The sequence below is a fragment of the Excalfactoria chinensis genome, chromosome 22 (assembly GCF_039878825.1).
Source record: "Excalfactoria chinensis isolate bCotChi1 chromosome 22, bCotChi1.hap2, whole genome shotgun sequence".
Taxonomy (NCBI): Eukaryota; Metazoa; Chordata; class Aves; order Galliformes; family Phasianidae; genus Excalfactoria; species Excalfactoria chinensis.
The window spans coordinates 145,284-170,000 of record NC_092846.1 but is presented as its reverse complement, the minus strand read 5'-3'; the positions used below and the strand labels follow the sequence as shown (position 1 = coordinate 170,000).

Genomic DNA, 24,717 nt, shown 5'->3' with positions numbered 1-24,717 from the left:
CTGGGCAGAGAGCAGGCGAGAGCAGAAGGCGCCTGGCAGTGCCTGGCCAAACCACAGCCTGTTGGCGAAGGGCTTACACAGATGTTACACTCAGGTTCCATATTTTAGTTGTGTCTCTAGTCCAAAAAAAGGTTTAAGTGTCACTGAATGCATTGGAACTTGAATGTGTGTGTAGTTGCTTGGCTGAGTCATGGCTGGAGCCAGTGGTATTCCTGCTGAGACAGCCAGTAAAGAGGCCAGTGCAGCTCTGCTGCAGGTATTTACATTGGCCTAGTCAGAAATGGGATGAGAATGTGTTGCAACCTCTCCTCTGCATCCTAACCAAGGTTGAATAGTCAGGGAAGTTTTTCTTTTTTAATAGGAACAGTATCAATTTTTTCCTGTGACATCTCCGCATCTCCTGGCTCCTTGATCTCTTTCATGTGTGACTTTCTTGCTCGTAAAGATTTGCATCCCTCTGAACTCCCTGGTAGCAAATAAAGGTGCATAATATGCAAACATGTCTGAATGCAGAAATATCTCTTGGTGTTTCTGCTCTCAATTCAGGATTCCAAAACCGGAGGGTGAATTTCCCCAGCATCAATGACCGAAGCAGCTTTCAAGCTTGGGATGGAGCTGGTGAGCGGGCAGGATCCTTATTTGCGAGTGGTTGTGCACACTGCAGTGTGCTGCAGAGTCCTGACACTCCTGCTGCAGGCAAGTCTTCTGTTCCTGAACCACAGGTGCTGCAGCATCTGTTGTTCTGTGCTCCAAGATGTCTCTCTTTGGTACTGCCTGTTGCACCACAGGCTGGTTCTGTGTGGTTGGGAAATCCCCTTCTCCTTTGGAGGACCAGGAGACCAGCTGCATCCGGGGGGGCAGGATGCCATAAAATTACATACGTTTCTGCATAACTTATCGTTCTTAATGCTGCTGTTGCAAGTGATGGGTTTGGCAGCCTGTGAGTCTGAAATGTCCGTTTATCTGCAGAGCAGGAACAGTAATCTCCTGCTGCACGTTCCTCCCAGGTCTCACTTGCTGAGACGTCCTTCTCTAAGTGCAGAAGGATGCTACTGGTCCATTCTGTGCTGCCTGTGCGTGCCAAGGCAGCAGAGCCCAGCTGTAGTTCCTGAAGCCAGAGCAGCCTGAGGCACATCTCCAGCAGCAGGGGTAGACCCAGCAGCCTTGTGACTGCTAGTTGGGGCTGAGTGGGACCATCAGTGGAGACAAAAGGCTGCGTACTGCAAATAGTCCAGATGTGTGCTTTTTCTGCAAAACATCATCTTGTGAATCTTTTAGTCCCAGTTTGTTTGGTATGGCCTCTTGTCTATGTCAGTGCTGAATTCCTGGCCAGGGACTCATCCCAGTCTCCCTACAAAAAAAAAAAAAGCTACCAAAAGTACTATGTGGAGGGTTTGTTTTTTAAGAAAAACACCCTTTTGTTTGTCTTTTGCATCAGTTTTCTCTGGGAATATCTTTTCTCTCGTTTTGTCTCCTCTCTTGTATGTCAGCTGGGATGGGAACACCAAATTCAGTAGCAGAGGCAGCTTACCAGCCCTGTAGTGGCACCTGGTGTGAGCGTACGTAGTTAGATGTGCCTGAGCAGGGAGCTGAGCCACCTTTCCCTGTCCAATTCCATGGGGATGCATGCTGGATATCGTCACAGTTGTGTTCTGCTATAAATGCCCCAAAACACTGTGCGTCTGTTTTCACAGCTTTATAGCCATCCTTGCTATAATGATCCCATTAGCCTGTCTTCTGTGCTGCTCGTCCCCTTCTTTGAATCCCAGAAATGCTCTTCCAGCCCAGTGCTCTCAGTAGGATCCAAGAGGATGTCTGCTGTTGTTCAGTTCTCTCTCCTCCTCCTTCTAGGCTGTGTTTGACCTGCTGATCCCAGATCATGCAGCGGATGCCTTCTCCCCGCCTCGTCTGCTTGAGCCTGGAGCGTACGACCTGCTGCTGGAGCAGCTGCTGGGGGGCCTGGCGCACTGGGACGCAGAGCACTTCCTCTTCATTGCAGAGCGGGGTTACCTGTATGAACACAACTGCGCCTTCTTCCCGCTTTACCCTCTGAGCTTGCGAGCTGTGGCCAATGGTGCTCTGTGGCCTCTGTGGCAGCTGCTGTGTTTGCGGAGCCGCCTGCTGCTGTCGGCTGTCCTCCTTAATTCTGTCTTTTCTGTGCTGGCAGCCGCTGCCCTGTACAAGCTGGGCTGTGCCGTGCTGCGGTGCCGCAGGACAGCCTTCCTCGCTGCCCTTCTCTTTTGTATCAGCCCTGCCAACGTCTTCATGGCAGCTGCTTACTCGGAGAGCATGTTCGCCTTCCTGGCCTTCAGCGCCATGTGGCAACTGGAGAAGGGGCAGAGCTGGCTCAGCACGCTGCTCTTCTCCTTTGCCACTGGTGCACGTGCCAATGGGCTTGTGAATGCCGGTTTCTTACTCTACTTCCACAGTAAATCCTTTGTCCTCCAGCTCCAAGTGGGTTCAGGCTCAGTAAGAAAGCTCTCTCTGTTATGGAGGCAGTTCCTCAGCGTGGCGTCTTCCATGCTTCTGACATGTGCTGGGATTTGTCTGCCTTTTGCTTTATTTCAGTATTATGCCTACGTGAGGTTCTGTGGCCCTGGCCTGGAGCTGGCTGTTCCCAAGCCGCTGCAGAAGCTGGCTTTGGACAAAGGCTATCGTCTGGTGTCCCCCAATGGGGTTAAACTCCCTTGGTGCTCCCACCGATTCCCTGTGGCCTACTCGTATATTCAAGATGTTTACTGGAATGTGGGCTTTCTGAGGTATTTTGAGCTCAGACAAGTACCAAATTTCTTGCTTGCTTTGCCTGTCTCGCTTTTGGGCTCGTGGGCTGCCTGGACCTTCGCTGTTGCAAACCCACGGCACTGCCTGACTCTGGGACTAGAGAGAAGAAAGAAGAAACAGGGTAAACCCAGAGCTGGGTTTTGCTGCCCCGCTGTCTTCGTGTACGTGGTCCATGCTACAGCCCTGCTGGTGCTGGGGTTCTTCTGCATGCATGTTCAGGTAAGATGTTCGTGGCAGCACCCAGAAGTGATTTGTTACAGGGAATGCAGGGTGGTGGCTGAGGTGGTTCGGTGATGGTCACAGCCTGAGGTTGTGACAGCTGCAGGGCCGGCACGGGGCTGTGCAAACACAAGGCTTTGCCTCTCCTGGTGCTGCTTCCACGGTAGCTTTCCACAGCCTCATCTCTGCTGGAGAGTTCCCAGAGAGGCTGTGAGGCGCTGACTGTGGTGAGACGGCTGGGACTGAGGTGTTCTCATGTCAGCTTGTTAAGTGGTGTTTGCCAGAGGGTGCAGATGAAGGCACGTCCCATGATGTTGGGTGGCGTTAGGGGTGGTGGGGATCCAGAACCTGTCCTGGCCCCTTGAAAGTGCTTCTGGGTGCTTTTTAGTGGCGCTGTGTGTTGGGGGTTATGGGGAAGGAATAACTGAGATTCAGATCCTCCCTGGCACCTGCTGTCAGAGTTCCCGGCTGGGACAGTGACGGACTGCACGGCGGTCGCAGCGTTTTCCCACATTCCGTGCAGCCCCCTGCCGCCTGCAGAAACGCCTTGAGAAACGCGGCGCTGAGGCGTTTCGCTCCACGTGTAATAAATTCCAGCACCGCGAGGTGGGGCTGCGTGCCATTCCGTGTGCCATTCCTTGTGCCACTCCGTGTGCCATTCCTTGTGCCACTCCGTGTGCCAGCAGCGCGATGGAGGCAGCCGTGTTGCTCCTTGAGTAGCGACCGCTCGGGGTTGCCCAGAGCCCGACTGGCGGCGATTCTCTTGCCCGTTGCTTCCAGGTGCTGACCCGGTTCCTCGGCTCCTCCAGCCCCGTGCTCTACTGGTTCTCCGCCCACCTGCTCCAAGGACACGAGACCTGGCTCTGGAAGGAAGAGGTCGACGGGCAAAGCGCGGTGCGCGTCCGCGAGAGATGTACTCTGGATGCAGCGCCCGGTTCCTGCAGGAACGGCCCTGCGGGGGGACACCCCCTGCTCAGGTTGCTGCTGAGCTACCGCTCCATGACCGCCGTCGGGCGGTGCGTCCTGGGCTACTTCGTGTCCTACTGGCTGCTGGGCTTGGTGCTGCACTGCAACCGCTTGCCTTGGACGTAGCGAGCAGCTGTGACCGCGGGTTGGGACGGACCGCGGTGGGGGCGGGAGGGGGGAGTCCGAGCGGGACGTTTTCTAAAGGAGCGGACGCGGCCTGAGGCTGTTGCGTGCGACGAGCTGTTACCGCCCGGCGGAACCAACGGCGCCGTCCCACGTCGGGCGCCCGAGCGCAGCCCGGACTGTTGGCGGTCCCCACAGCCGGGCCCGGGCCGGGCAGCGGCCGGCAGGAGGCGGAGCGGCGGGGCTGAGCGGGAAGCCGCGGGCTCCGGGCGGCTCCGCGAAGGACTGCGAGTAGCGGCGGGTCGCAGCGCCTGCCGGTCTGCGGCGCCCCGGCGGCGATGGGTGCCGTTCCCGGACCGCATTCGCTTCTCACGCCACGGCGTTTCGGCTCTCCCGCTCGGTCCCGGCCCGGCCCCGCCCTCGCAGACGCCGCGGATGCCGCCACCTCCCGATGGAAGCGCTCGCCGAGGAGCTGCTGGTGAATCTTCGGTGCTGCTACGGCTGCGGAGCTGCCCCGTCCCGCGCGGAGCTCTCGCTGCGGCGGCCGCGTTGGTGAGTCCCGAACGTGTCCCCGTGGGTGCCGCGGGTTGCGGCTGTTGGGTGCTGCTGAGCGGGCTGCCGTTACGTTCAGAGGTTGCGGCAGCTCGATGCAGCGGGACGGTGCGGAGCCTCAGAGCCCTCGGGCTGCTCAGTTGGGCTTCTAAGGAAAAGGGGCGGCCAAAACCAGCGATGTCAGCGTAGAATCAGAACTGCGTTCTTTCTTGCTGGTCTCGTCCTGCTTGCATGGGGATAGAAGAGGCAGTGCCTTAAGCTGAAAAAGCTTTTGTAAAGCACAGAAGTGCACTGTGCAGCTCACCCTACAGCAGTGCTCATTTTTCTGGGCATTCCTCATTTCTTATCATAGAGTCACAGAATGGTTTGGACTGGAAGGGGCCTTTAAGATCCTGTGGTTCCCATGCCCTGCTGCAGGCTGGGACACCTCCCGCAGGCCAGGTTGCTCACAGCCCCATTTGGCCTGGCTTTGAATGCTTCCACAGGGGGGAACATCCTCAGCCTGTTCCAGTGTCTCACCACCGTAACAGTAAAAAAAAATTCGAATATCGAATTTATCTAATATTTAATATATAATGTCTATCTATCTGATATCTAATCTATTATCTAATCTGTGCTCTCTTTAAAGAGAGTTTAAATCCACTTCTGCTACATGCTCTGTACCTCCCCAGCTTTCCGGCAGGGTACTGGAAGGCTGCTGAAAGGTCCCCCTGGAGCCTTCTCCAGGCTGCAGAGCCCCAACTCTTTGGGCTTGTCCCTGTAGGGCAGGTGCTCAACCCTCTGACCGCCCTCGTGGTCCTCCTTTGGACCCACTCCAACAGCTCCATGTCCTCCTTGTGTTGGAGGCCTCAGAACTGGATGCAGTACTCCGAATGGGGTCTCACGGGAGCAGAGTAGAGGGGCAGAGCCACCTGCATCACCCTGCTGGTCTTGCTCCCATGAACTGACACCCCCAAATCCTTCTCCTCAGGGCTGTTCTTATACCAGGAGAAAGTCGTCTTTGCCTTGTACACTGAAAACAAACCCTTCAGCAGCTCAGAGAGTAAGAGCTGAGAGGTTCTTGGCAGTGGAGTAAAGCTACGTGTGGTCAGGGGTCGTGTGAAGCTCATGTTGCTCCATTTTGAATCTATTCAATTAGTCCTTGGTTGTCCTGAGCAGTGTGGGAATGGAGATGAGTATAGTTGGTGCATGTATTGAATAACGGGTTAAGTGACAGCTTAAAGATCCATCTTTGTGGTATGGAGACAGCAGCTCCCAGCATGGACTTAGGTTAGAGTCATGTGTAGCACCTGTGGGCATGCAGGTTCTCTGGGTGTTTATCTCCCTCAAGATGTGTGCAGAAAGTCTGCTCATCAGCCATATAGCAGCGTCTTGTCCCTAGAGGCTGCTTATCTCTGGTTGCTTCTGGCCTGCAAGTCTTCAAACATAAGATTTCTTGTACTTGTCCATCTGTTGAAGTTGTCTGAAAGCAAGCTTTGAGACAAAGGTGCAGGCTGGCTTACACTTCTCCAAGAACTGCCTGCAGTTGTTCATCTGTCAAAAACAGTTTCTTACATCTATCAGCCACAGGACATTGATTACTTGAAATTTAGATTTGAAACGTATCTGTGCTTGTTTGCTGGGATTCCTCATGAAGAAACGTGAGCAAGGTCAGATGGTAACTCCTTCTTCCCCAGTCCCACAGTCCACATAGTGATCCTCCCCCTCTACTCTGCCCTGGTGAGGCCTCATCTGGAATACTGTGTCCAGTTCTGGGCTCCCCAGTACAAAAAAGACAGGGATCTCTTGGAAAGAGTCCAGCGGAGGGCCACAAAGATGGTGAAGGGCCTGGAGCATCTCCCGTATCAGGAGAGACTTAGGGAACTGGGTCTGTTTAGCCATGAGAAAAGAAGGCTGAGAGGGGACTTGATCCAGGTTTATAAATACCTGAAGTGTGGGAGCCATAGTGGCGAGGCTGGTCTGTTTTCAGGAGTGCGTGGGGACAGGACTAGGGGAAATGGGCTGAAACTTCAGCATAGGAAGTTCCGCATGAATGTGTGCATGAACTTCTTTACAGTGAGGGTGACGGAGCACTGGAACAGGCTGCCCAGGGGGGTGGTGGAGTCTCCTTCTCTGGAGATATTCAAGACCCGCCTGGACGCCTACCTGTGCGACGTGGTGTAGGGAGCAGCTTTGGCAGGGGGTTGGACTCGATGATCTCTAGAGGTCCCTTCCAACCCCTACAATTCTGTGATTCTGTGATTCTTCTCACACTTGAAGCAGAGAGCTGTACTGGCATAGACATCTGCACCTCTGATCCAGCCCTATCATGTTTATTTCTCAAAAACTCTACGCTTGCCCCACGCTTAATTGAAATGGAAATGGTTGCTCTTCCATTTAGAATAAAAAGGTACATTTTGATGATTTAACTTGAAAGGCAAACCCTGGAATCAAGATTTCTTTACGTGCAATACTGTGAAAAATCCAGTTCAAGTGCAGTAGAAATTGTTCAGGAGGTGCTTATCAGTAAAGGTGGAGAAATAACTGTTTTTCAGGACTGTAAAGAGTACCAAGCAGTATGCTGTTCCTTACCCGTCTTCTGTTTTTTTTCTTTCTGCTTAGGAACCAGGCCAATGCCTCTTACCCTGTTTTGAGAAGCCAGAGGTCCAACAGGCTATTCTTTCTGTAGCCACAATTATGCCCTGTTGCTGTATCTCCTCTGTAACAGCTGTGACCAGACACCACATCCCAAGAAATCCTGCTGCTCATTAGATACACACTTCCTCCTCCTAGAGAAAAGTAAAATCATAGCTCTTATTAAGATATGGCTGAAGGGGATTAAGATATAAACTCATATTAAGATTAGGCTGAAGGAGCTGGGAATGTTCATCCTGGAGAAGAGATGGCTCAGGGGAGACCTTCTTGCTCAATATAACTTCCTGAAGGGAGGTTGTAGTGAGCTGGGGGACGGCCTCTTCTCTCGTGTTGTTATTGATAGGACTAGAGGGAATGGTTTCAAGCTGCGGCAGGGGAGATTCAGGCTGGACATTAGGAAATAGGACTTCTCAGAAAGGGTGGTCAGGCACTGGAATGGACTGCCCAGGGAGGTGGTGGAGTCACCGACCATGGGGATGTTCAAGGAAAGACTGGACGTTGTGTTGAGGGACGTGGTTTAGTGGGAGCTATTGGTAATAAGTGAATGGTTGGACTGGATGATCTTTTAGGTTTTTTCCAACCTTGGTGATTCTATAATTCATATAGAACATCTCTCTGAGATGGGCTGAGCTGGGGAGGCAACAGAATCCTGACATGTAACATTTTTAAAGTGAATTTTTAAAGTGTGGGGTCACTGCAAGCTTCCTCACTCTATCCCAACAGGGTACTGCTGTGTTGCCTAAAAAGAGCCTCCTGCAGCCAGAGAAGTAGATATTTGCCCTTTAACACTTTGTCTGTTTTGTTTGTTTGTTTGTCTATGAAGGCATCAAACCAAGGAAACTCATTTATTGTGTTGGCAGCTGCAGTCTGTTGAGAGTTGGAAGGAGGCTCACAGCTCCCCTCACTATCACATTTCAGAGGAAAACCAGGAATTTCACGTCATGAGGTCAGTGGAGCTCAGTTCATACTCGCATTCCTCTACACTGAATACACAGCATATTGTCTAGAGGATCCTTCCTGAAGATCTTTATTAAGATATTCTTTGTGGGAAAACAGTACATACAGCACTAAAATCACTGTGATTTTGCTCCTTCTATTGTCTAGGTTATACTGTTCTGAAGGTGCTGCAGATAAAGGCTTTTGGCTTTCCTCTCTTACCATGCTGAAACTAACATTTGCATGGGATCAAACCTGTGTTTCTGAGGCAGAGGTCTCCAGAATCTCTTAGAATTTCCTGCCTGCTATACAAGGTCGTGACTGAGAAGCTAGGGGTATGTGAGCATTATAATTGTCTTAACAAGGATAGTGATTTTTTAATAGCACTACAAATAGAGAGCATTTGGAAAAAGCATTAACAACTGTTTACAACAGTAAACTACACACAGTTATCTTTACTGTGTGAGGTACTTAGCACATGGATGTGCTTGTGCATGAGGTCACACTGCAGAGCTACAACTGAGCATACACTTGCCCTGTGTAACTCTGTCAGGTAACAATGCTTGTGAGCAAAGAAAGTTTTGATAGAGGTATCTGCAGGAGAGTTTGACTCAGCCATGAAGTAAGGATGTATCTGCAGAGTTCTGCAGCAGAGCTATGACATCAGGGTTTGATGAGTTGCTACAAGAGCGAAAGCTTCTACATACTGTAATGTGAAGTATTCTCTTAAACCCTCTTCAGTCTCTTCTGCTGCAACAAAAGCGATTATGTCTTTCTTCTCATTTGCTCTCTGTGTGCACAGAGTTAGTCACTGCTGGGAACAGTGCATGTCCCAGGATGTGGTGTTTTCTGAGCTGTGTGGAGTCCAGTGTGAACTTGCATCAAACCCGTACTGATGGCTTCCTCCCCATAGGGATCTAAATTATTGCAGTTGCATTTGGCTATTGCAATTATTTCATTACTCTGACTACCATGTAGCAAACCCTAAAGATTAGAAAGCAAGTCACTTGGCTGTAATTTCTTGAGTTGTCCGATCACTTTAACCCAGTGTGTTTCTCAAGAGCTGTGTGTATGTATGTCAAGGTTCCAGCCTGGTACAGCCTAGAACTGAGACTGATGGGCTGGAGGCACCCACAGACCCACACACCAGGGAAGGGGCTTACTCATTCAGCACCTCAGCTTTCTCTTCATCTGTTGAAACCAGCTCTCCTTTTAAATTTACCAAGAAGGTACACCCATTTTGGCCTGTCTCTTCTGGCCAATGTGCCTGTAGAATGTCTTTTTATTGTTTTTCACATCCCTCGCCAGGTTCAGTTCTGCCTGCGCCTTGGCTTTCCTGATCCCATGCCTGCAACTTCAGACGGCATCCCTGTATTATTCCTAGGTGACACAGCCTTGTTTCCAAAGCTTGTACGCCCCTTTCTTGGCCCTCAGTTCACTCATCGGGTCCTTGCTGAGACATGGCGGTTTCCTACGTCATCTGCCCACCGTCTTATTCAGAGAGATAGAGACCTCTTGTGCTTTCAGGAGGGTACCTTTGAAGAGTAGCCAGCTCTCCTCAACATCCTTGTCGTTAAGGACAGCACCCCAGGGGATCTTGGCCAACAATCCATTGAGTAGCTTGAAGTTTGCTCTTCTGAAGTTCAGGGTCCTGGCCCCATTCTTTGCCAGGCCCACAGCCCTCGAGATCACAAACTCGACCAGGGCATGGTCACTGCAGCCCAGGCTGCCTCCAACCTTGATGCCTTTGATGATCTCCTCAGCGTTGGTGAGCAGCAGGTCCAGCAACGCTTCATCTCTGGACAGTCTGTCCACTACCTGGACCAGAAAGTTATCATCAATGGATTCCATGAGCCTTCTGGAGCTCTTGCAGCTCGCCGTGTGGTCTTTCCAACAGATGCCAGATGGTTGAAGTCCCCCATTAGGACGAGAGCCCGTGAGCATGACGCCTCCCGCATCTGGAGCAAGAAAGCCTCGTCAACAGCCTCCCCTCGATCAGGTGGCCTGTAGTATACCCCTAACACCAGGTGACCTTTATTAATCTCATCTCTAATTCTACTAATTCCACAGGCTCTCAATCTGTTCCTGACGGTTGAGATCACACTGATCACACTGATTACCTGGATGAACCTCAGCAATTTTCACATTCCCAGTAGCACTAAAAGAACAGAAGATTTGAAAGTGTAAAAGCATTGCCTACTTGAAAAAATAAACATCATTGACATAGAATCATCATAGTCACCAAAGTTGGAAAAGGCCTCCAAGATCATCCAGTCCAACAATCAGTTCATCACCAATATTTCCCACTAAAACATGTTCCTCAGTATAATGCCTAATCACCTGGGCAGCCCATTCCAGTGCCTGACCATTCTCTCAGAGAAGAAATGTTTCCTAATATATTTCCAACAACTTAGCCTAGATGCCAGTAATAAAAGGTAAATAAACATACTAGAGGCAGAAAATTTGCAGTATTGACGTTTTACCTTTTATGCCATGCTTTTCACATGAAAAAAATCCATTTGCATTGAGCTTACTATATAGTCTGCTTACCTTTCACACTTAGGTAGCAACTTACTATTAGAAATCAAAATGTTCTTCATGAGGCAAAAGAGTCATTGGTATGCCACTTGCATTTGTTTCTGTCAAGATCTGCATAGGTTACATGCTCTAAGGCTGCTGTGTTTCCTTAGCCTCATGTGACTGCTGGGAGCTGTGCAGCTGACACCCTTTGTAAGCTTAGAAAATTCCTCCTATTCATCAGTATACCTTTCATCCTCCTGCATCTCCTTGTTTTTGCCTTCACGGAGAAAGACAGATCTCCATCATTAACTCATTATTATAAACTCAGAGGAAGCTCCTTGCTATTGGATTGAGATTTCTACTCTCTCTTGCTCCAGAATCACAGCAAAGCGGGGTCTCTTTTACATCTACAGTAAGATCAGGAATTTCTTGCCTGAGCAGAACACTCAATCTCCCTTAAGCACTGGAAAACATATGTACCGCCCAGCTGTTAGTAGCCTGGTCTGTAACACTCATCAGAGGTCTTACAAGAATATTTGTGAATGACATCTGAGAACGGCTCAGCTTTTCGCGCAGCACCCACCACAATTAATTTGAGCACTGCACACTGCTGCACTGTCCTGTCTACGTCTAATGTGTGTGTCATCTCATTTAACTAAGTTTAAGTCACAGACGTCTGTGTGTATAGTAAAGGTTTGGCCCTGTCGACGGTTTACAGGCTGGTTTGTCCCAGTTCCGTGACTGGTGGAGGGGAGGGATTCCGCAAAATCTGTGCCTCCAGAAAAGGGAAACAGGACTGTGGGAATACAAGAAGGAATTTACAGAGCAGCAGCTATGGAGCAAGATAATGACTTCACAGAGCAGCAGCTGCGAAGCAGGATAAACAGCATAAGAACCAAGGACACCTCTAGGAAAAGAATGAATGGATCGTGGCTTTGAAGGGGGTTTAGGGCTCTTATTGCAGTAGATTTCCTCCAAATAGCATGTGTGTTTTTTGAACATCCTCGTCTGTCTGCTATAAAAGTACAGCTTTTCAGGTAAAAAAGGGAAGTGTGATTTAAACGCTGGCAGAAGTCATAACTTCAGCCATCTTTGCTGACAACACCTTCCAAGCCAAGCCGTTGTATGATTCTGCATGTCTATGATGCAAGCAGCAGCCCCACGCAGCCCCGGTGCAGCGCATCACAAGAGCAGCAGCCTGCGGGGAGCCGCCACCCGGAATCACAGAGCGGTGAGGTCACAATGCCCCGTCCTATGGCTGTGCTGAGCTGTGCCATGAGCTCACAAGGCCTGGCCGCAGGCTTGGCTCTGTGCGACACTCACTGTGGCTGCAGCGGTGGTGTTGGAAGCATGGTGCGAGTGTGGGGGGCCATGGACCCCATGGGCCCTGCCCGCCTTGTCCTCTTCCTCCTCTTGGTGGCCATGAGTTTCCAGGAGAGCTGTGCTGCTCCGTGGCGAGCACCGGGAGCAGGTGGGTGGGTAGAGCTGGGACCCAAACTGAGCAGCGCTGGCAGCAAGAAGTCGGGCTGTGTCCCCACGGCCCTGTACTACACTTCCCTGGGGCCTGCCTTCCACGGGGGTGTTGTTGGCTAGGGGGTGATGGGTGGCACTGCGGGAGCCGGGCAAGAGCCCGTGGCTGCGCTGCTCCCCAGGGCCGGCTCCAGCCATGCCGGGCTGTGGCTCTGCTCATTGCTGGCTGGAGCACAGCCTTTATCCTGGGAGATGCCCGGGGAGAGTTGAGAAGAGGCGTGCTGGGCGTGCACGAGCATTTCTGCTTCAGGCTCATGGCACTCCCCAGAGATGAATCCCAGTTTCCAAGCCAGAGCCCCAGTCCACAGCCCAGGGGAAGAGACAGGTGTGCTTTCCTCCAGTGCCTCAGTGTGACCTTCCTGTACATCAGAGGCCTCCCAGGAAGAAAGCCCTGGGGGGCTGCATCTTCTTCCCCGTCATCTGCGAGAGATGTGGCACGTGGCCTGGAGAGAGCACTGCATACGCTGCCAGGTGCCAGCCTACGGCTCATCCCGTCCACCCCGCAGCTTTGGAAATCATGACCTGAGTTATTCATCCAGTTACTGAGGGAGAAGGAGATCACACCATGGAGCTGGAACTTCTCACATCTGTTCTTGATTCTAGATGATGAGCTTGGTGCTCCCTTTCCGGATGATCCTTTGGATCCGAACTTCATGCCTGTGCCTGGGGGACAACCCAGGGGTAAGTTGTGAGCGTCTGTTTCCTTGGAGGCTGAACCGTTCCTGCTCTCACGGTTCACCTGGGTGCAATTTGACTGAAGATCCTCTCCGGGTCTTCCAAGCCTGTTTGTGCCTGGAAGGGCTTCCACAGATGAGCCATGAGTACTATGTCTCTCGGAGAGCTGCCACGTTTCAGTGGGAAGCATACCGCTGCCCCTCTGCAGCCGAGGGAGCACAGACCTTTTTTAAGTACTGGAATAGGCTTCCCAGAAAGGTGGTTAAATCGCCATCCCTGGATGTGTTTAAGAGCCATTTGGATGTGGTGCTCAGGGCTATGAGTTAGCAGAGCGTTGTTAGAGTTAGGGTTCTATGGTTAGGCTGCGGTTGGACTTGATGATCTTCAAGGTCATTTCCAACCTGGGTCATTCGATGATTCGGGCTGTGGCCTCTCAAGGGGCCAAATGGTCTTCCATGAGGTCCCTGAGAATTGTTTCCCACGGCCTGGAGAAAGTATTTGGAAAGCTGTGGAATGCCAGCCAGCAGGTCACCTGGCCTCTGTGCAGCTTTGGAATTTCCCCCCCCCCCCCGCCCCGTGTCATCACCTGAGCCACTTCCAGCACTGCAGCTCACTAAGGAAACGAGAGATGGGCACACGCAATGGGAACATTTCTCCTCTATGCATGATGACAGCTGTGTCTGCAGGCAGTGGCTTACCAAAGCCTAGGTTTACCCCGCTCCGTGCGGTTGAGTTTAGAGCAGGGGTGAACTCCAGGAGGGCGTTCCTCTGGGCAGCTCCGCACAGCATTCGTTAAGTACGATGGTGAGGCCCCTGGAGGCAGCCAGGAACTGTTTCCGAGGCGTTCCCGTGCGGAAGGGAGAGAACAGTGTTGTGAAGGAATCCCTGGCTTTAACTGCATCCTGCGTCCTTCTGGCCGAAAGGATGCTCAGTAGCAGTTGCTCTGTCCTGCGTTTGTTTGCAGATGTGACCAGAGGAGGCGATCCAGGTTATCCTCTTTTCCAGAACGGAGACTCTGTCGGATGGCGCAGGTAGGTCATAGCTTTGAAATTCTTCAGAGAGCTTTTGCTGCCCGTTTCAGTGCCATCTCATGGCACGATCCCCTGTACGCTCTGCTACTCAGTGATGCTGTAGTGTGTGACTGAAACTTTTTGTGGGTCTTTGGTTGCAGAAGTGCCCCCAGTGTGGGCCTTGCCCGGTCATCCGTTTCCTCCTGCGCTGGAGCCCAGCTGGAATCCCAGCAGTGAGTAGTTTGTCTTCACTGACTTGGCTGAGTTCAAGACTTCATGCACAAGATATTTAACTTCATACGTTCTGTTAAGGTCGGGAAAGAGAAGAGGATGAAGCCAAAAGAGGAAAACACTCCCAGGGCTCATCCCGGCTCCTGAAGCAGCTGCTGAAGGAAATGAAGAAGGCAGAGCGTGGTGGGTATACTTCAGTCTGTTCACTGTGGGACCTGGGAAGCTGAGGTCTGACGTACGTGTGTGGGCAGGCTGTAGCCTGCACAGCAGGAAGGGATGGCTCAGAGCCGTGCTGCAGCCGTGTTCCATGTAACACCTTGCAGGTGCTGTCAAGCACCAGAGCTGGTCTGCACCCAGCCAAGAGCCAGAGGCAGCTGCTCCCCCAGCACAACCATTACTTGTCAGAGCTGCTTTGTGCACGTGACATCCCAATCCTACTGCCCTGCTTTCTTTCTAAAGGAACGGACCAAGAAACTGAGCAGGGTTCACGGCAGGAAGGCGGATATCCCACTCTGCCGGTCCCGGACAGAGGAGCGCAGGCAGCAGCAACAACTGGCATGCCAGGTAATTTCTGTCCCGTGATCATACGGTGTCACTAACCAGAGTCACTGCGTGCCTGCAGGCTCTTGCTGCCAGCTCTTGCACACCAGGTCAGCAGCCAGAGCTGAGCGTGTGAGCACAGAGCAGATGTCAAAGAAGCCAGGGCTGGCTCTCTGAAAATGGCTGGCCTTAGTGGGGTGTGGAGAGTTGTTCCAGCTTGCAGACCTCTGTGACACTGCTCAGCTCCCACCGCTCCCGGATCCCAGAGTTGTGAGCGAAGCCACCTGAGGGTGATGAGCAGGGTCCTGCGTGGTAGGAGCCTGCAGGAGTGTTTCTCCCCTGGGCTGGCTCTGGCTGTGCCCTGTGCTGGCTGAAGCCTGACCTTCAGCCTGGGGGGCGTCCCACAGGAGAGCTCAGGACACGCACGCCGGGGAAAGCGTGAGGGATTCTGCTCTGTAGCTCTCCCCACAGACCAAGCCCAGACCCCAGGGTACAGCCCCAGCTCTCGGCCCAGAGGAGGACACGGGTAGTGCCTGTGCAGCCTCTCCCTACCCAGCGAGAGGTGGAAGCAATCCTTCTTGTCCTCCGGTGCTTCGGCACCAGAGACGGAGGCACCCACTGACAAAAAAGACCTCTGGGGTCCGTGAAGCACACTGAGAGATCATCTGTAGCGCAGCTGAAGGTAATGTGGGACATTGTCTCGTTTCTTCCAGGGATGAATGCAGGCGAAAGCACAAAGGCTGGTGCTCACAGACCTGGGCGGAAGCGCCACGTTCCGGTGATGGTCTCAGCGGTGCTGCTGCCTGTGCTGGTGCTGGCCGTTGGTGCTGTGATATGGCTGTGCAGAAACTACCTGTGAGTTGGCCTTTCCCCAGAACACCTGATTGCTGCATTTGGCAATGGAGCATTTGTGGTGCCAGGATCCTGGGCGGCCAAATCGGCTGCTGGCAGTACACTGCCAGGACTCAGGTTGCAAAGTCTTTCAAGTTTCCCCTTATTTCCTGTCAGTGAGTAGTGCTTTCTGAAACTCATTCTCACAGAGTGCGCAAGAGGGAAAAGAGAGCAGCAGAAGAAGAAGCTCCTCCTGATAGCAACGAGGAGATGGTTCCAACTGGAGATGAGAGCTGGGAAAGGCAACAAGACTCTTGCCCAATTGAACAAGAATCTCAGCAATAGTTCCAGTCCGTTCCATTCTGCCACTGGAGAGGCCAGAAGTCTTCCAAGTTTTATTTTATACTTAAAACAAACAATCCAACAACCGTCCCACCCTTCCCTTCCTCCCTCCCTCCCCCCCCCCCCAAAAAAAAAACAACACAAAAAAACCAAAAAAGAACAAAAACCCAACAAAAAACAACCCACCCTCAATAAAACAAAAAAACCCCCAAAAATTAGAATCTCAACGCTGTTCTTTTTCTTGGGTACACTGAGGTGACGCTTCTTCTAGCTGAGACTTTGCAATGAGTTTGTGTCACGCAGTTCTCTCTAGAGCTCACTCGGTGACAGCGGGAACAAACCCGGGCTATACAGTCCCCTTCCCCACCTCCCCTCTGATGCTGTAAAGCACAAGCTGTCCCAGCCATGACCTGCCTCTGACATGCTCAGCCTGCAGGGAGAAGATCTGCCTGCGTGTCTGCAGGCTGTGCTCACTTTGCCAGGCACAAGGTTCAGTCCAGAGCTCAGCTCAGTTTACCTACAGCAGAAATCCAGGCTCTGCCAGCCCTGCTGCAGAAACACTGAAGTCCCGTTCTTGCAGTGTCACGCAGTTCTCTAGATCGATCCATGACATTGACAGGAGGGCAGTAGGCCCGTGGGCCCCTCGGGCCCCTAAAATGTGAAGGGAAAAGGGAAAAGGGGTAGGGAGGTGGGAGCTGGGCTGTAGGGAGCAAGCAGCAGTCTTTCTTGCTTACTATGATATCGGAATGCAAGATAACACAATATAAATGACCTTCTCCTGACCCTTGTCCCTGCCTCCCCCTGTCCTCAGAGTGCAGCCACCTGCTCTTGAGGAGGGTAAAGAACTGGGATAATTTATACTTGCTTATCCTGGCACTGTCTGTGGGCCGCTAAGAGAAATCCCTGCATTCCCAAAAACAGAGACAAAAAGGGACAGGCAGAGGAGTGCCTAGTGAAGATGGAACGATGCTTTCAGCTGTGGTTGCTATGGCTGGATACAACCGACCACCCAAGGCTGAGCACGCTCTCCTGTCTCAGCCCCAGTTCTGGAAATAGCCAGAAGAGCCCAGTGTTCTCTTGCCTTCCTTTACTGCTGTGAGCCATTCTGAAATGCACGTTATCAATAGAGCAAAATATCAATTTTTAGCCCCAAAATAAAATTCCTCCCTTAAATAGCACTACTTATCCCCAAAATAGGACATTTTCTACACACACACACACAGACAAACACACACACACACACACAAAACAAAACAAAACAAAAAAAACCCCAAACCATTTTCTGCTGTAAATATCTCCTTTAATGCATTTCTTTGGAGCTGTTTGCCTTTGGAAGACAGTGCTGGCCTGTGACCAAAACCTCACTCCAGCTTTGTATAGAAGAACTGGGGAAACAGTACCATCGTCCCCTGTGAAAAGCAGGATGCAGGTGGGCACCTCCCTTTCTGCTGAGATCCCCAAACCAGAGGCTGCCACTCTAAAGAGAGCTAACTCCACCTCTGTTGGACTTACAAATAAGTTGGGACAGTCGCCATTGGCTTTGACTTAACAACACCTGATGACCCATCACTACTGAAGATCAACATCTGGACTCCCATGGTAGCGACCATCTCTCTCTTGTTTCCTACAAAGACTGCTTGCTTTTATTTCCAACTTTTTCTATTGCCCGTCTTCCCTTCCACATCTCCCTAAACAACTTGATTTGCAATAGACTGGACGGGCTAACATTTAACTCCTTGTGTCTCAATCTCTCCGTCGGGTACACGTATATTAAAAGAACCTCCCTCTCACTCTGATAGTAGGAGCGAGAGAGTGTCGCCTCCCTGAAGAAAAGCAGAGGTAGAGGGACAATGGGGACTCCTCCTTCCGAGACCCCTTGGCTCTGACAGACAGGGTGCCTGCATTTCTTGGAGCCTCGGGTCTCAAGTCAAGGCAGCATTTGAAAGGCGTAGCTGTGCGTGAGGCTGGGCCTGGGCTGGAGATGAGACTGTTCCCTTCCAACCTGCAGCTCCATGAGATCCCGGGTGGGAAGAGAAGGGCTTTTTGGGAGACTCGGGTATAGCTGAGGAGCAAAACACTGCAGCTAATCAACTTGGGAAGGGACAAAGAGAGGCAGAGAAACGGCTGCCTCCCTTCAGTGCTCTGACCTGAAGGCACCCCCGGGGTTTGCATCTGGGCACAGAACTGCCCTGTGTTTGGAGAAGAGTCTGCCTTCTTTGTACAGAAACCCATCGGCTGTTGGACTGCGTGGAAAGAGATGGAGTAAAATACAATCAAGGCCTTGCAGAAATCGGTCCTTTGCTGCGTTCTGGCCATTGGTGCGCTGAACAAGATCTATCGGCCCCACAGGGATGCACTTTCTCCCTGAAACACAGGCCCCAAGGGAAACAATTGCAGCTCCTCACTTAATAGAAGGATCTGCATTCTCTTCCAAACTGTACTTTGAGTAAACACTAGTCCTGCGTCCAAACAGATCGTTAAGGTGCCATGTTGCAATTGAAAATCCAGACCCTGGCTTTGGAAGCCAAAGAGAAGCCAAAGTCTGCTCCCCGACTCCCACCCCGGTCAGGCCCTCAGGCAGCCATCTTAAGAGGGCATGGCTGTGCTCCTGCCAGGCAGGCCGTACCCAGCGGTGAACGTGGCACCGGGAGGGGTGGGATGGGGCTGCCTGGAGCCCCCACTTCACACGGCTGTCCCCTCCTCAGCCCTCAGGAGAGCCGCAGCTCAGCCGGCGAGCTGTGTGTGGGAAAGGCTGTGTCACAGCCAAGGGTCCTGGCTCGGGGCTGCAACATGTGCCTCTTCTGAGCAGTGCAGTGCTGAGCATTGCTCCAGGAACAACGGGCAGTTACTGGGAACATTTCAGAAGCAAGAAGGAGAAGGCCAGAGGCCTGGAAACATGGCCTGTGGAGGAGCTGCCCTGAGCACCCGAGCGCTGAACTTCCAGCACTCAGCGCTCACTCAGCGAGAGCAGCTGCTTTGGACCGGCCCGGCCAGAACCGGAGCCAGAGATCTCAAGGCAGGAGCGGCCTTGGGGCTTCACACTGTGCCGCCGTGCAGCAGATGGCAGCAGAGGGGCAGCCTGGTGGAGTGCGCTCTGAGGAGCTGTCACCTTGCAACAAGGAGCAGACAGCAAGGAGCCTCGTGCTTCTGCTTAGAAATAGAGAGGCAAAGTCCTCAGCACCAAAACACACGGGATCACACAACCACCAAGGTTGGAAAAGACCTCCAAGGTCATCCAGTCCAGCTGTTCACCTGCCACCACCATTTCCCACTAAGCCACGTCCCTCAGAACCACATCTAAACGTTCCCTGAACACCTCCAGGGATGCTGACTCCAGTCCCTCCCTGGGCCGCCCGTCCCAGTGCCCAGCCACTCTTTTGGAGAAGTTTTTCCTAATATCCAGCCCAAAACACCCCTTGTTGCTTTCAAGGTTCTTTCATTTCTTCACAGAGTTGCTCAGAATCGTCGCCTGGGAGGATGCGAACCTAATGAGGTTCAGTAAGGTGAAGTGCAGGGTGTTGGGCCTGGGTCGGGGCAGTCCCAGGTATACGTACAGCCTGGGAGAGGACACGGTGACACGGCCACCACCATCAGCTTTGCACTGTCACCAGCTCAGAACAACCTGCGCCAGCGGGAGTGACCCGCTGTCACCTTCGCTATGATGGAACGTGCCACTCCCCACCTCACTGTGCTCACAGCTACTGCTTGGTCTCCAGAGATGCTCAGCAAGGGTCGATGAGTGTCAGTGGGTGCCACGTTTCCATTGTACTTGTGCTGTGTGCAGGAGGTTTGATTGGGCAGGACCAGCTTGATGCTCAGATCCCTGAGCACTGGCTACCCAGGTGGCCTTTGCTACACGTGCGTCCCAATGTCTGTCTGTCTCAGCGCCCATTGCCCTCGTTGTAGTTGTTAACAGCACTGCACTGTTTGATTTTCCCAGAGGCTGTGCATGATGTGATATATGCACTCGATGCCGCACTCTTTGGCCCAGGTGGTTATGAGATTGTTTTGGAAACGAGCCCCGTTGTCTGACTCCGTTCTATCTGGGGTGCCGTGTTGCCGCAGGATTTGCTTTTCCAGGTCCCAGATAGTATTTCAAGCAGTGGCATTGGGCACGGGAGATGTTTCCAGTCATGTGGTCGTTCCTTCCGCCACTGGAGTTTGTGGGAGTTCATGGGAGTGTGATACAGCCCACCTGCCAGGCCTTACAGGTCCAACCTGAAGGGTCAGCACCGGCCACGGGGCCTGAAGCCCCAATCAAGCAGGGCAGCACCAACCCGAGGGCCTAAAATCACGGCCTGAAAGGCTGGCAGCAGTCATAGAATCATACCCTAGTATCATAGAATGGACTGGTTTGAAAAAGACCACAATGATCATCTGGTTTAAAGAGGGGGGCCATATGCTGGATCGCCATCCCCCAGACCAGGCTGCCCAGAGCCGCATCCAGCCTGGCCTTGAATGCCTGCAGGGATGGGGCATCCACAGCCTCCTTGGGCAACCTGTTCCAGCACGTCACCACCCGTGGCGTGAAAAACTTCCTCCTAAGATCCAACCTAAACCTCCCCTGACTCAGTTTAAAACCATCCCCCTTTGTCCTATCACTGCCCACCCTCGCAAACAGCCGTTTCCCCTCCTGTTTATACGCTCCCTTCAAGTATTTGAAGGCCGCAGTGAGACCGCATGGAGTCATCCAAACTGAGAGGAATAATATAAGGGCATTTATTGAGAGCTTTCTTAACAACTAACAACCAATTGGGGGTAACATTGGCTAATGGGCCAATTATGATGAAGAAGTGTTAGAGGCCGTTATTGTAGGCCATGGCTGCTTTGAGGAGTTAAAGAATGAAAGAAGACCAAGAGAAAAGACAGAAAACGGGGAAAGAGGGACAGACAGGCAGCAAAGCGAGGCGGTTCAGCGCTGGTAGATCCAGCCACGTCCTGCTGTCAGGTGCGGATCTTCAGTCTGATGGGCCGTCGGAGGTTTGTTCTTCAGCTGACAGCGACTCCCGATGACAGTGCAGACTGATTTCCAACAAGTCCAACGTGGTGGCACTCAGCCGCCTGCCAACACTGCCCCACTGCTGTGCCTGTGAGCCCCTGGGGGCAGGATCACAGGAGAGGCTCCTTCCATGGGGACAGAGCCCTGTCCCCTGCCCCACTGCGTAGCCCTGAGCTGGGAGGGGTTATTGAGCTGGGTGGTCAGATGGGCAGCAGCCCATCACAGACCACACGCAGGGTCCTGCTTGCAAAGTACACCACGTAAGCGTACATTGGCTGGGGCAGCACCCGCAGCAGGAGCCGATAGAGCAGCTCCTGGTCATAGTGCCGGGCGTAAAATAGGGCAGAGCCCAGCACGGCAATGAGCAGCAGCTGGAGGCAGACGAAGATGAGGCAGATGGTCCTGTGGGGCAAAAGAGGGCCGGGAATGAGGCGTCCCTACCCCATGGCAGCACAGCCCCACACGGTGCCACAGGGGCTGTTTGGGAGCCCCGCTGGCTGCAGAGGGGTCCAGGCCATCAGCCCACTGCCAGGAGCACGGCTGCTGGTAGCGGGGCACAGGGCAACAAAGGGATACTCACTGCATCCAGAAGGAGAGCCCACATCTCCTCGCCCGCTCCTTCTTCTCCTGTAGGTGAAGATGGGGCAGGGATGGTGGTCAGGACCTGCTGCGCAGCTGGAGTTCATGCAGGACTTGGGAGCCCAGCAGCGCAGCAGCACAGCGCCAGTGCTGCAGGGAGCCCTGTGTGCGGAGAGATCCCCGTTGCATGGGGTGAGGGTGCCGTGCGTTCTGTACCTGACCAGCTGTGCCTCCACCAGCTCCGGCAGCACAGCCCCAGGCACGCGCTCTGCCTCCAGCTCCATCCGATGCTGCTGCCTGTGGGCAACAAGGCTTGGTTGGAGGCTGCCGGCCTCTGCCACCGCGGTGGCTCCCCAGCAGTGTGTGCCCACCCCAGGGCTGGGACGGGGCTGCTCTGCCACGCCAGGCAGCGAAGAGAACCCGAGCCCCGACCCCAGCAGCGCTGCAGTCCCACTGCAGCAGAGAGCCCCGTGTGCAGGCGTGGGGTGCAGGGCCCCGTCCCACTCACCAGGCACCCTCCAGCTCCAGCTCCTCCCGCTCCTCTCGCAGGCGCTGTTCCTCCCGGCGCAGCACCTGGCAGACAAAAGCGTGAGCGTCTGCTGCAGCTCTCCTCCAGGTCCACAACATGGGGTGGGCAGCCCTGCTCCCCTCGCCCCTCCGCACTACCTGGATCTCCTCTGTCTCAGCCTTCAGCTGCTCCTCCAGCTGGGCAATGAGCTGCTTCTCCTGCAAGACAACGGGTGTGCCACGTGGGGTGGCTGCGCTGGGACCCATGGACCCAAGGGACTGGAACCAAGGTCCTCCTGCACAGCCAGGAGCCAGGTATAGCTTACATATATATATGTATTATATGTATTACATATATATATACATATATATATTCCACTACAAATAGTGGAATAGTGTACAAAGGAAAAAGGGTTAAAGAGAAAGTGAGTTTGGTATGAGAGGAATCCCCCTGCACTGTTTCCCCTCATTCCCCCCCCCTCGAACTTCCCCACCCCCCGCAAGAACTCTTGGAGTGAGAGAGAGCCGGGGACAGAAACTGCTGCTGTAAACAACGAAGGGGGAGGTGGAGAGTACGGGGCAATGGAAGTGAAAAGAGCCTTCATGTGCAGAGATCTAGGAAACCTGAAATCCCGGTATTAGCACTGGACACCTCTGGAGAGAAGGAGGTGAAAGTGAGATAGGATGTTAGTAGTTTATGTAATGATGAGAGTTTGGAAAGTGAGAAAGTTTGGGACAGACACAGGCTGAAGAAAGCAAGGACTGGCAAGGTATAGCAGGGATGTCAGGACTGAAGAGAGGTGAACGATATGAAAACAAACCAAACGCAAACTGACTGACAAACAGGTAGTAAGGGAATTGGGAATAAGAACAGCTGTTACTGTTATGGTGCTAGAATAGGGCTGTAGGACCCAGAGATCCCCTCAGGGAGAGGTGATGGGGTGGGGGCTTGAAGAGCCCAGGGAGGGCTCGACCCCACTGGAAGGAAAGCAGTGTGCAATCTGCAATGGGAAATTGCATCTAGGGAAGCAGGATAAAGAGCTTTATTTTCTGGTGGATATGGGTGCTTCTTACTACTCATAGAAGGTTTTGTAACAGTAGTAGAAGCTACTGCCCAACAAGAAAAGGATTTTTTATTTATTTATTTATTTATTTTGGATCAATTAAATATAAGCTAAGAAAACAAGTAGGAATACAGAAATTCTTGTACCTGCCAGGCTACTCTGGCAAGAAATTTAATAAAACTGGAGCTAAGGGTGCAATGATATTGACTGATTAAAAACTGTAACTCTGGCTTTAACACAAACTGGGCAAAACAATGTTGTACCCCCAGGAGTTACAGCAATCCCAAATATGATGCACTTAGGGGTGTGGGCATCAGCACCAAAAATGAAGCCCTAAACAGAAGTTAAATGCAAGAGCTTGCCCAGTCAGGGTAAAGCGGTGCCCTATGAGGATATGTAACTGTAGAAGGATAAAAGAAATAATAGATAACTTTTTGGAGTCTGGATTCCAATTTTGATAGCAAGTGCTATAGTTTGGTATGAGACTTGAGGGCAAGTAATAGAATTGTTGAATGGATACACTCAGTGGTGACAAATCCATGCACTTTATTAACCAAGTTAAGGAATGAATAGGTGGAATTTACCTTCTGGATTTGAAGCATGTCTCTTCTGCCTGGTTTGGCCAAAGGAAGCCTAAGGTTATTTGCCTTTGAATACAAAAGCCCTAATATGGGGAGAAGAGTCTTGGTTAACCTGAACAGTGTTACCCAGGGTTGCGAGAACAGCTTTATGACGGTCAACTCGTGAGCCTGAGACCTGGGATCCTCCATCCCAGGGTGGAACTTTACTGCAGCACGTGGATGCCACAGCAACAAAAGAGAACTGTGCAATGGACTGTGAGTTTGCTGAGTTTCTTGGTTTACAGAAAGCACAACTAACTCAACAGCAAGTGACATATTTGGGATATGGGATTACAGCTGGACTTTGAACCTTAAGGACTGCCAGGAAAGAAGCCATCTGCCAAACCCCTGAGCCACAGACTGCCAGGGAACTCCATACATTCCCAGGAATGACAGGATGGTGCTGACTGTGGATACACAGCTATGGACTGATCGTTAAGCTCCAGACAGCTTGATGAAGTGAGTAAGGGATGGCCAGGGTGCCTGAGGGCGGTGGCTGCACTGGTGCTCAATATTCAAGCAGCCTGTAAATCTACATTGGGCCAAAGAATCCCAGTTTTAATATCTCATACAGTGTTTACTGTATTGGAGGCAAAAGGGGAACATTGGCTCTCACCCCAAAGATCCCTGAAATACCAGGCCCGTCCTGATAGAGCAGAATGTTGTAGAAATAATTGTAACTAATATTGTCAAGCCAGTATCTTTCCTTAGCGGAACTCCTGCAGAACCAGGACTACATGACTGCTTTGAAACAACTGAAGCTGCACATTTCAGATGGTCAGTCGGACCTGAAGGACCAAACCCTTAGAAGATGCAGAAGTTCCTGGTTTACTGACAGCTGCAGTTTTGTGAAACAAGGAGACTGTAAGGCAGGATCCAGTCCCCGGCTTGAAATAGGTGAACTAGAGATTTCAGAGATGATGTTTGTGCTTATAGTCCTTGGATCCTGGTCAGTAGCAGTTACTGCATATCCTGCCTTACAGAAATGAACGGGCGCCCGTTGCCCGGGCTTGCCCTCGCCACGACTGCGCACGCGCAGAGCAGGCGGCCGGCGTGCG

The 24,717-nt window shown here is 52.2% G+C and overlaps 1 protein-coding gene across 13 annotated transcripts in view; it reads left to right on the top strand.

The window, feature by feature from the left end:
* The window catches only part of PIGV (phosphatidylinositol glycan anchor biosynthesis class V), a 21,595-nt gene extending 2,871 nt beyond the window's left edge, over positions 1 to 18,724 (top strand). For 2 of the 13 annotated variants that reach the window (XM_072355536.1, XM_072355538.1), the window contains exons 2-12: positions 547 to 696; positions 1,852 to 3,000; positions 3,781 to 4,641; positions 7,243 to 8,221; positions 8,380 to 12,942; positions 13,901 to 13,967; positions 14,108 to 14,179; positions 14,259 to 14,360; positions 14,637 to 14,741; positions 15,431 to 15,572; positions 15,758 to 18,724. In XM_072355536.1, the coding sequence (XP_072211637.1) occupies positions 583 to 696; positions 1,852 to 3,000; positions 3,781 to 4,092 (1,575 nt within the window). In that variant the 5' untranslated portion in view covers positions 547 to 582 and the 3' untranslated portion in view covers positions 4,093 to 4,641; positions 7,243 to 8,221; positions 8,380 to 12,942; ... (4 more) ...; positions 15,431 to 15,572; positions 15,758 to 18,724. Of the gene's footprint in view, positions 1 to 546; positions 697 to 1,851; positions 3,607 to 3,780; positions 4,642 to 7,242; positions 8,222 to 8,379; positions 12,943 to 13,900; positions 13,968 to 14,107; positions 14,180 to 14,258; positions 14,361 to 14,636; positions 14,742 to 15,430; positions 15,573 to 15,757 lie in introns of those variants that run through there. The other 11 variants (XM_072355546.1, XM_072355542.1, XM_072355540.1 and 8 more) reach the window with 11 other exon arrangements.
* The last annotated feature ends 5,993 nt before the right edge of the window (positions 18,725 to 24,717 follow it).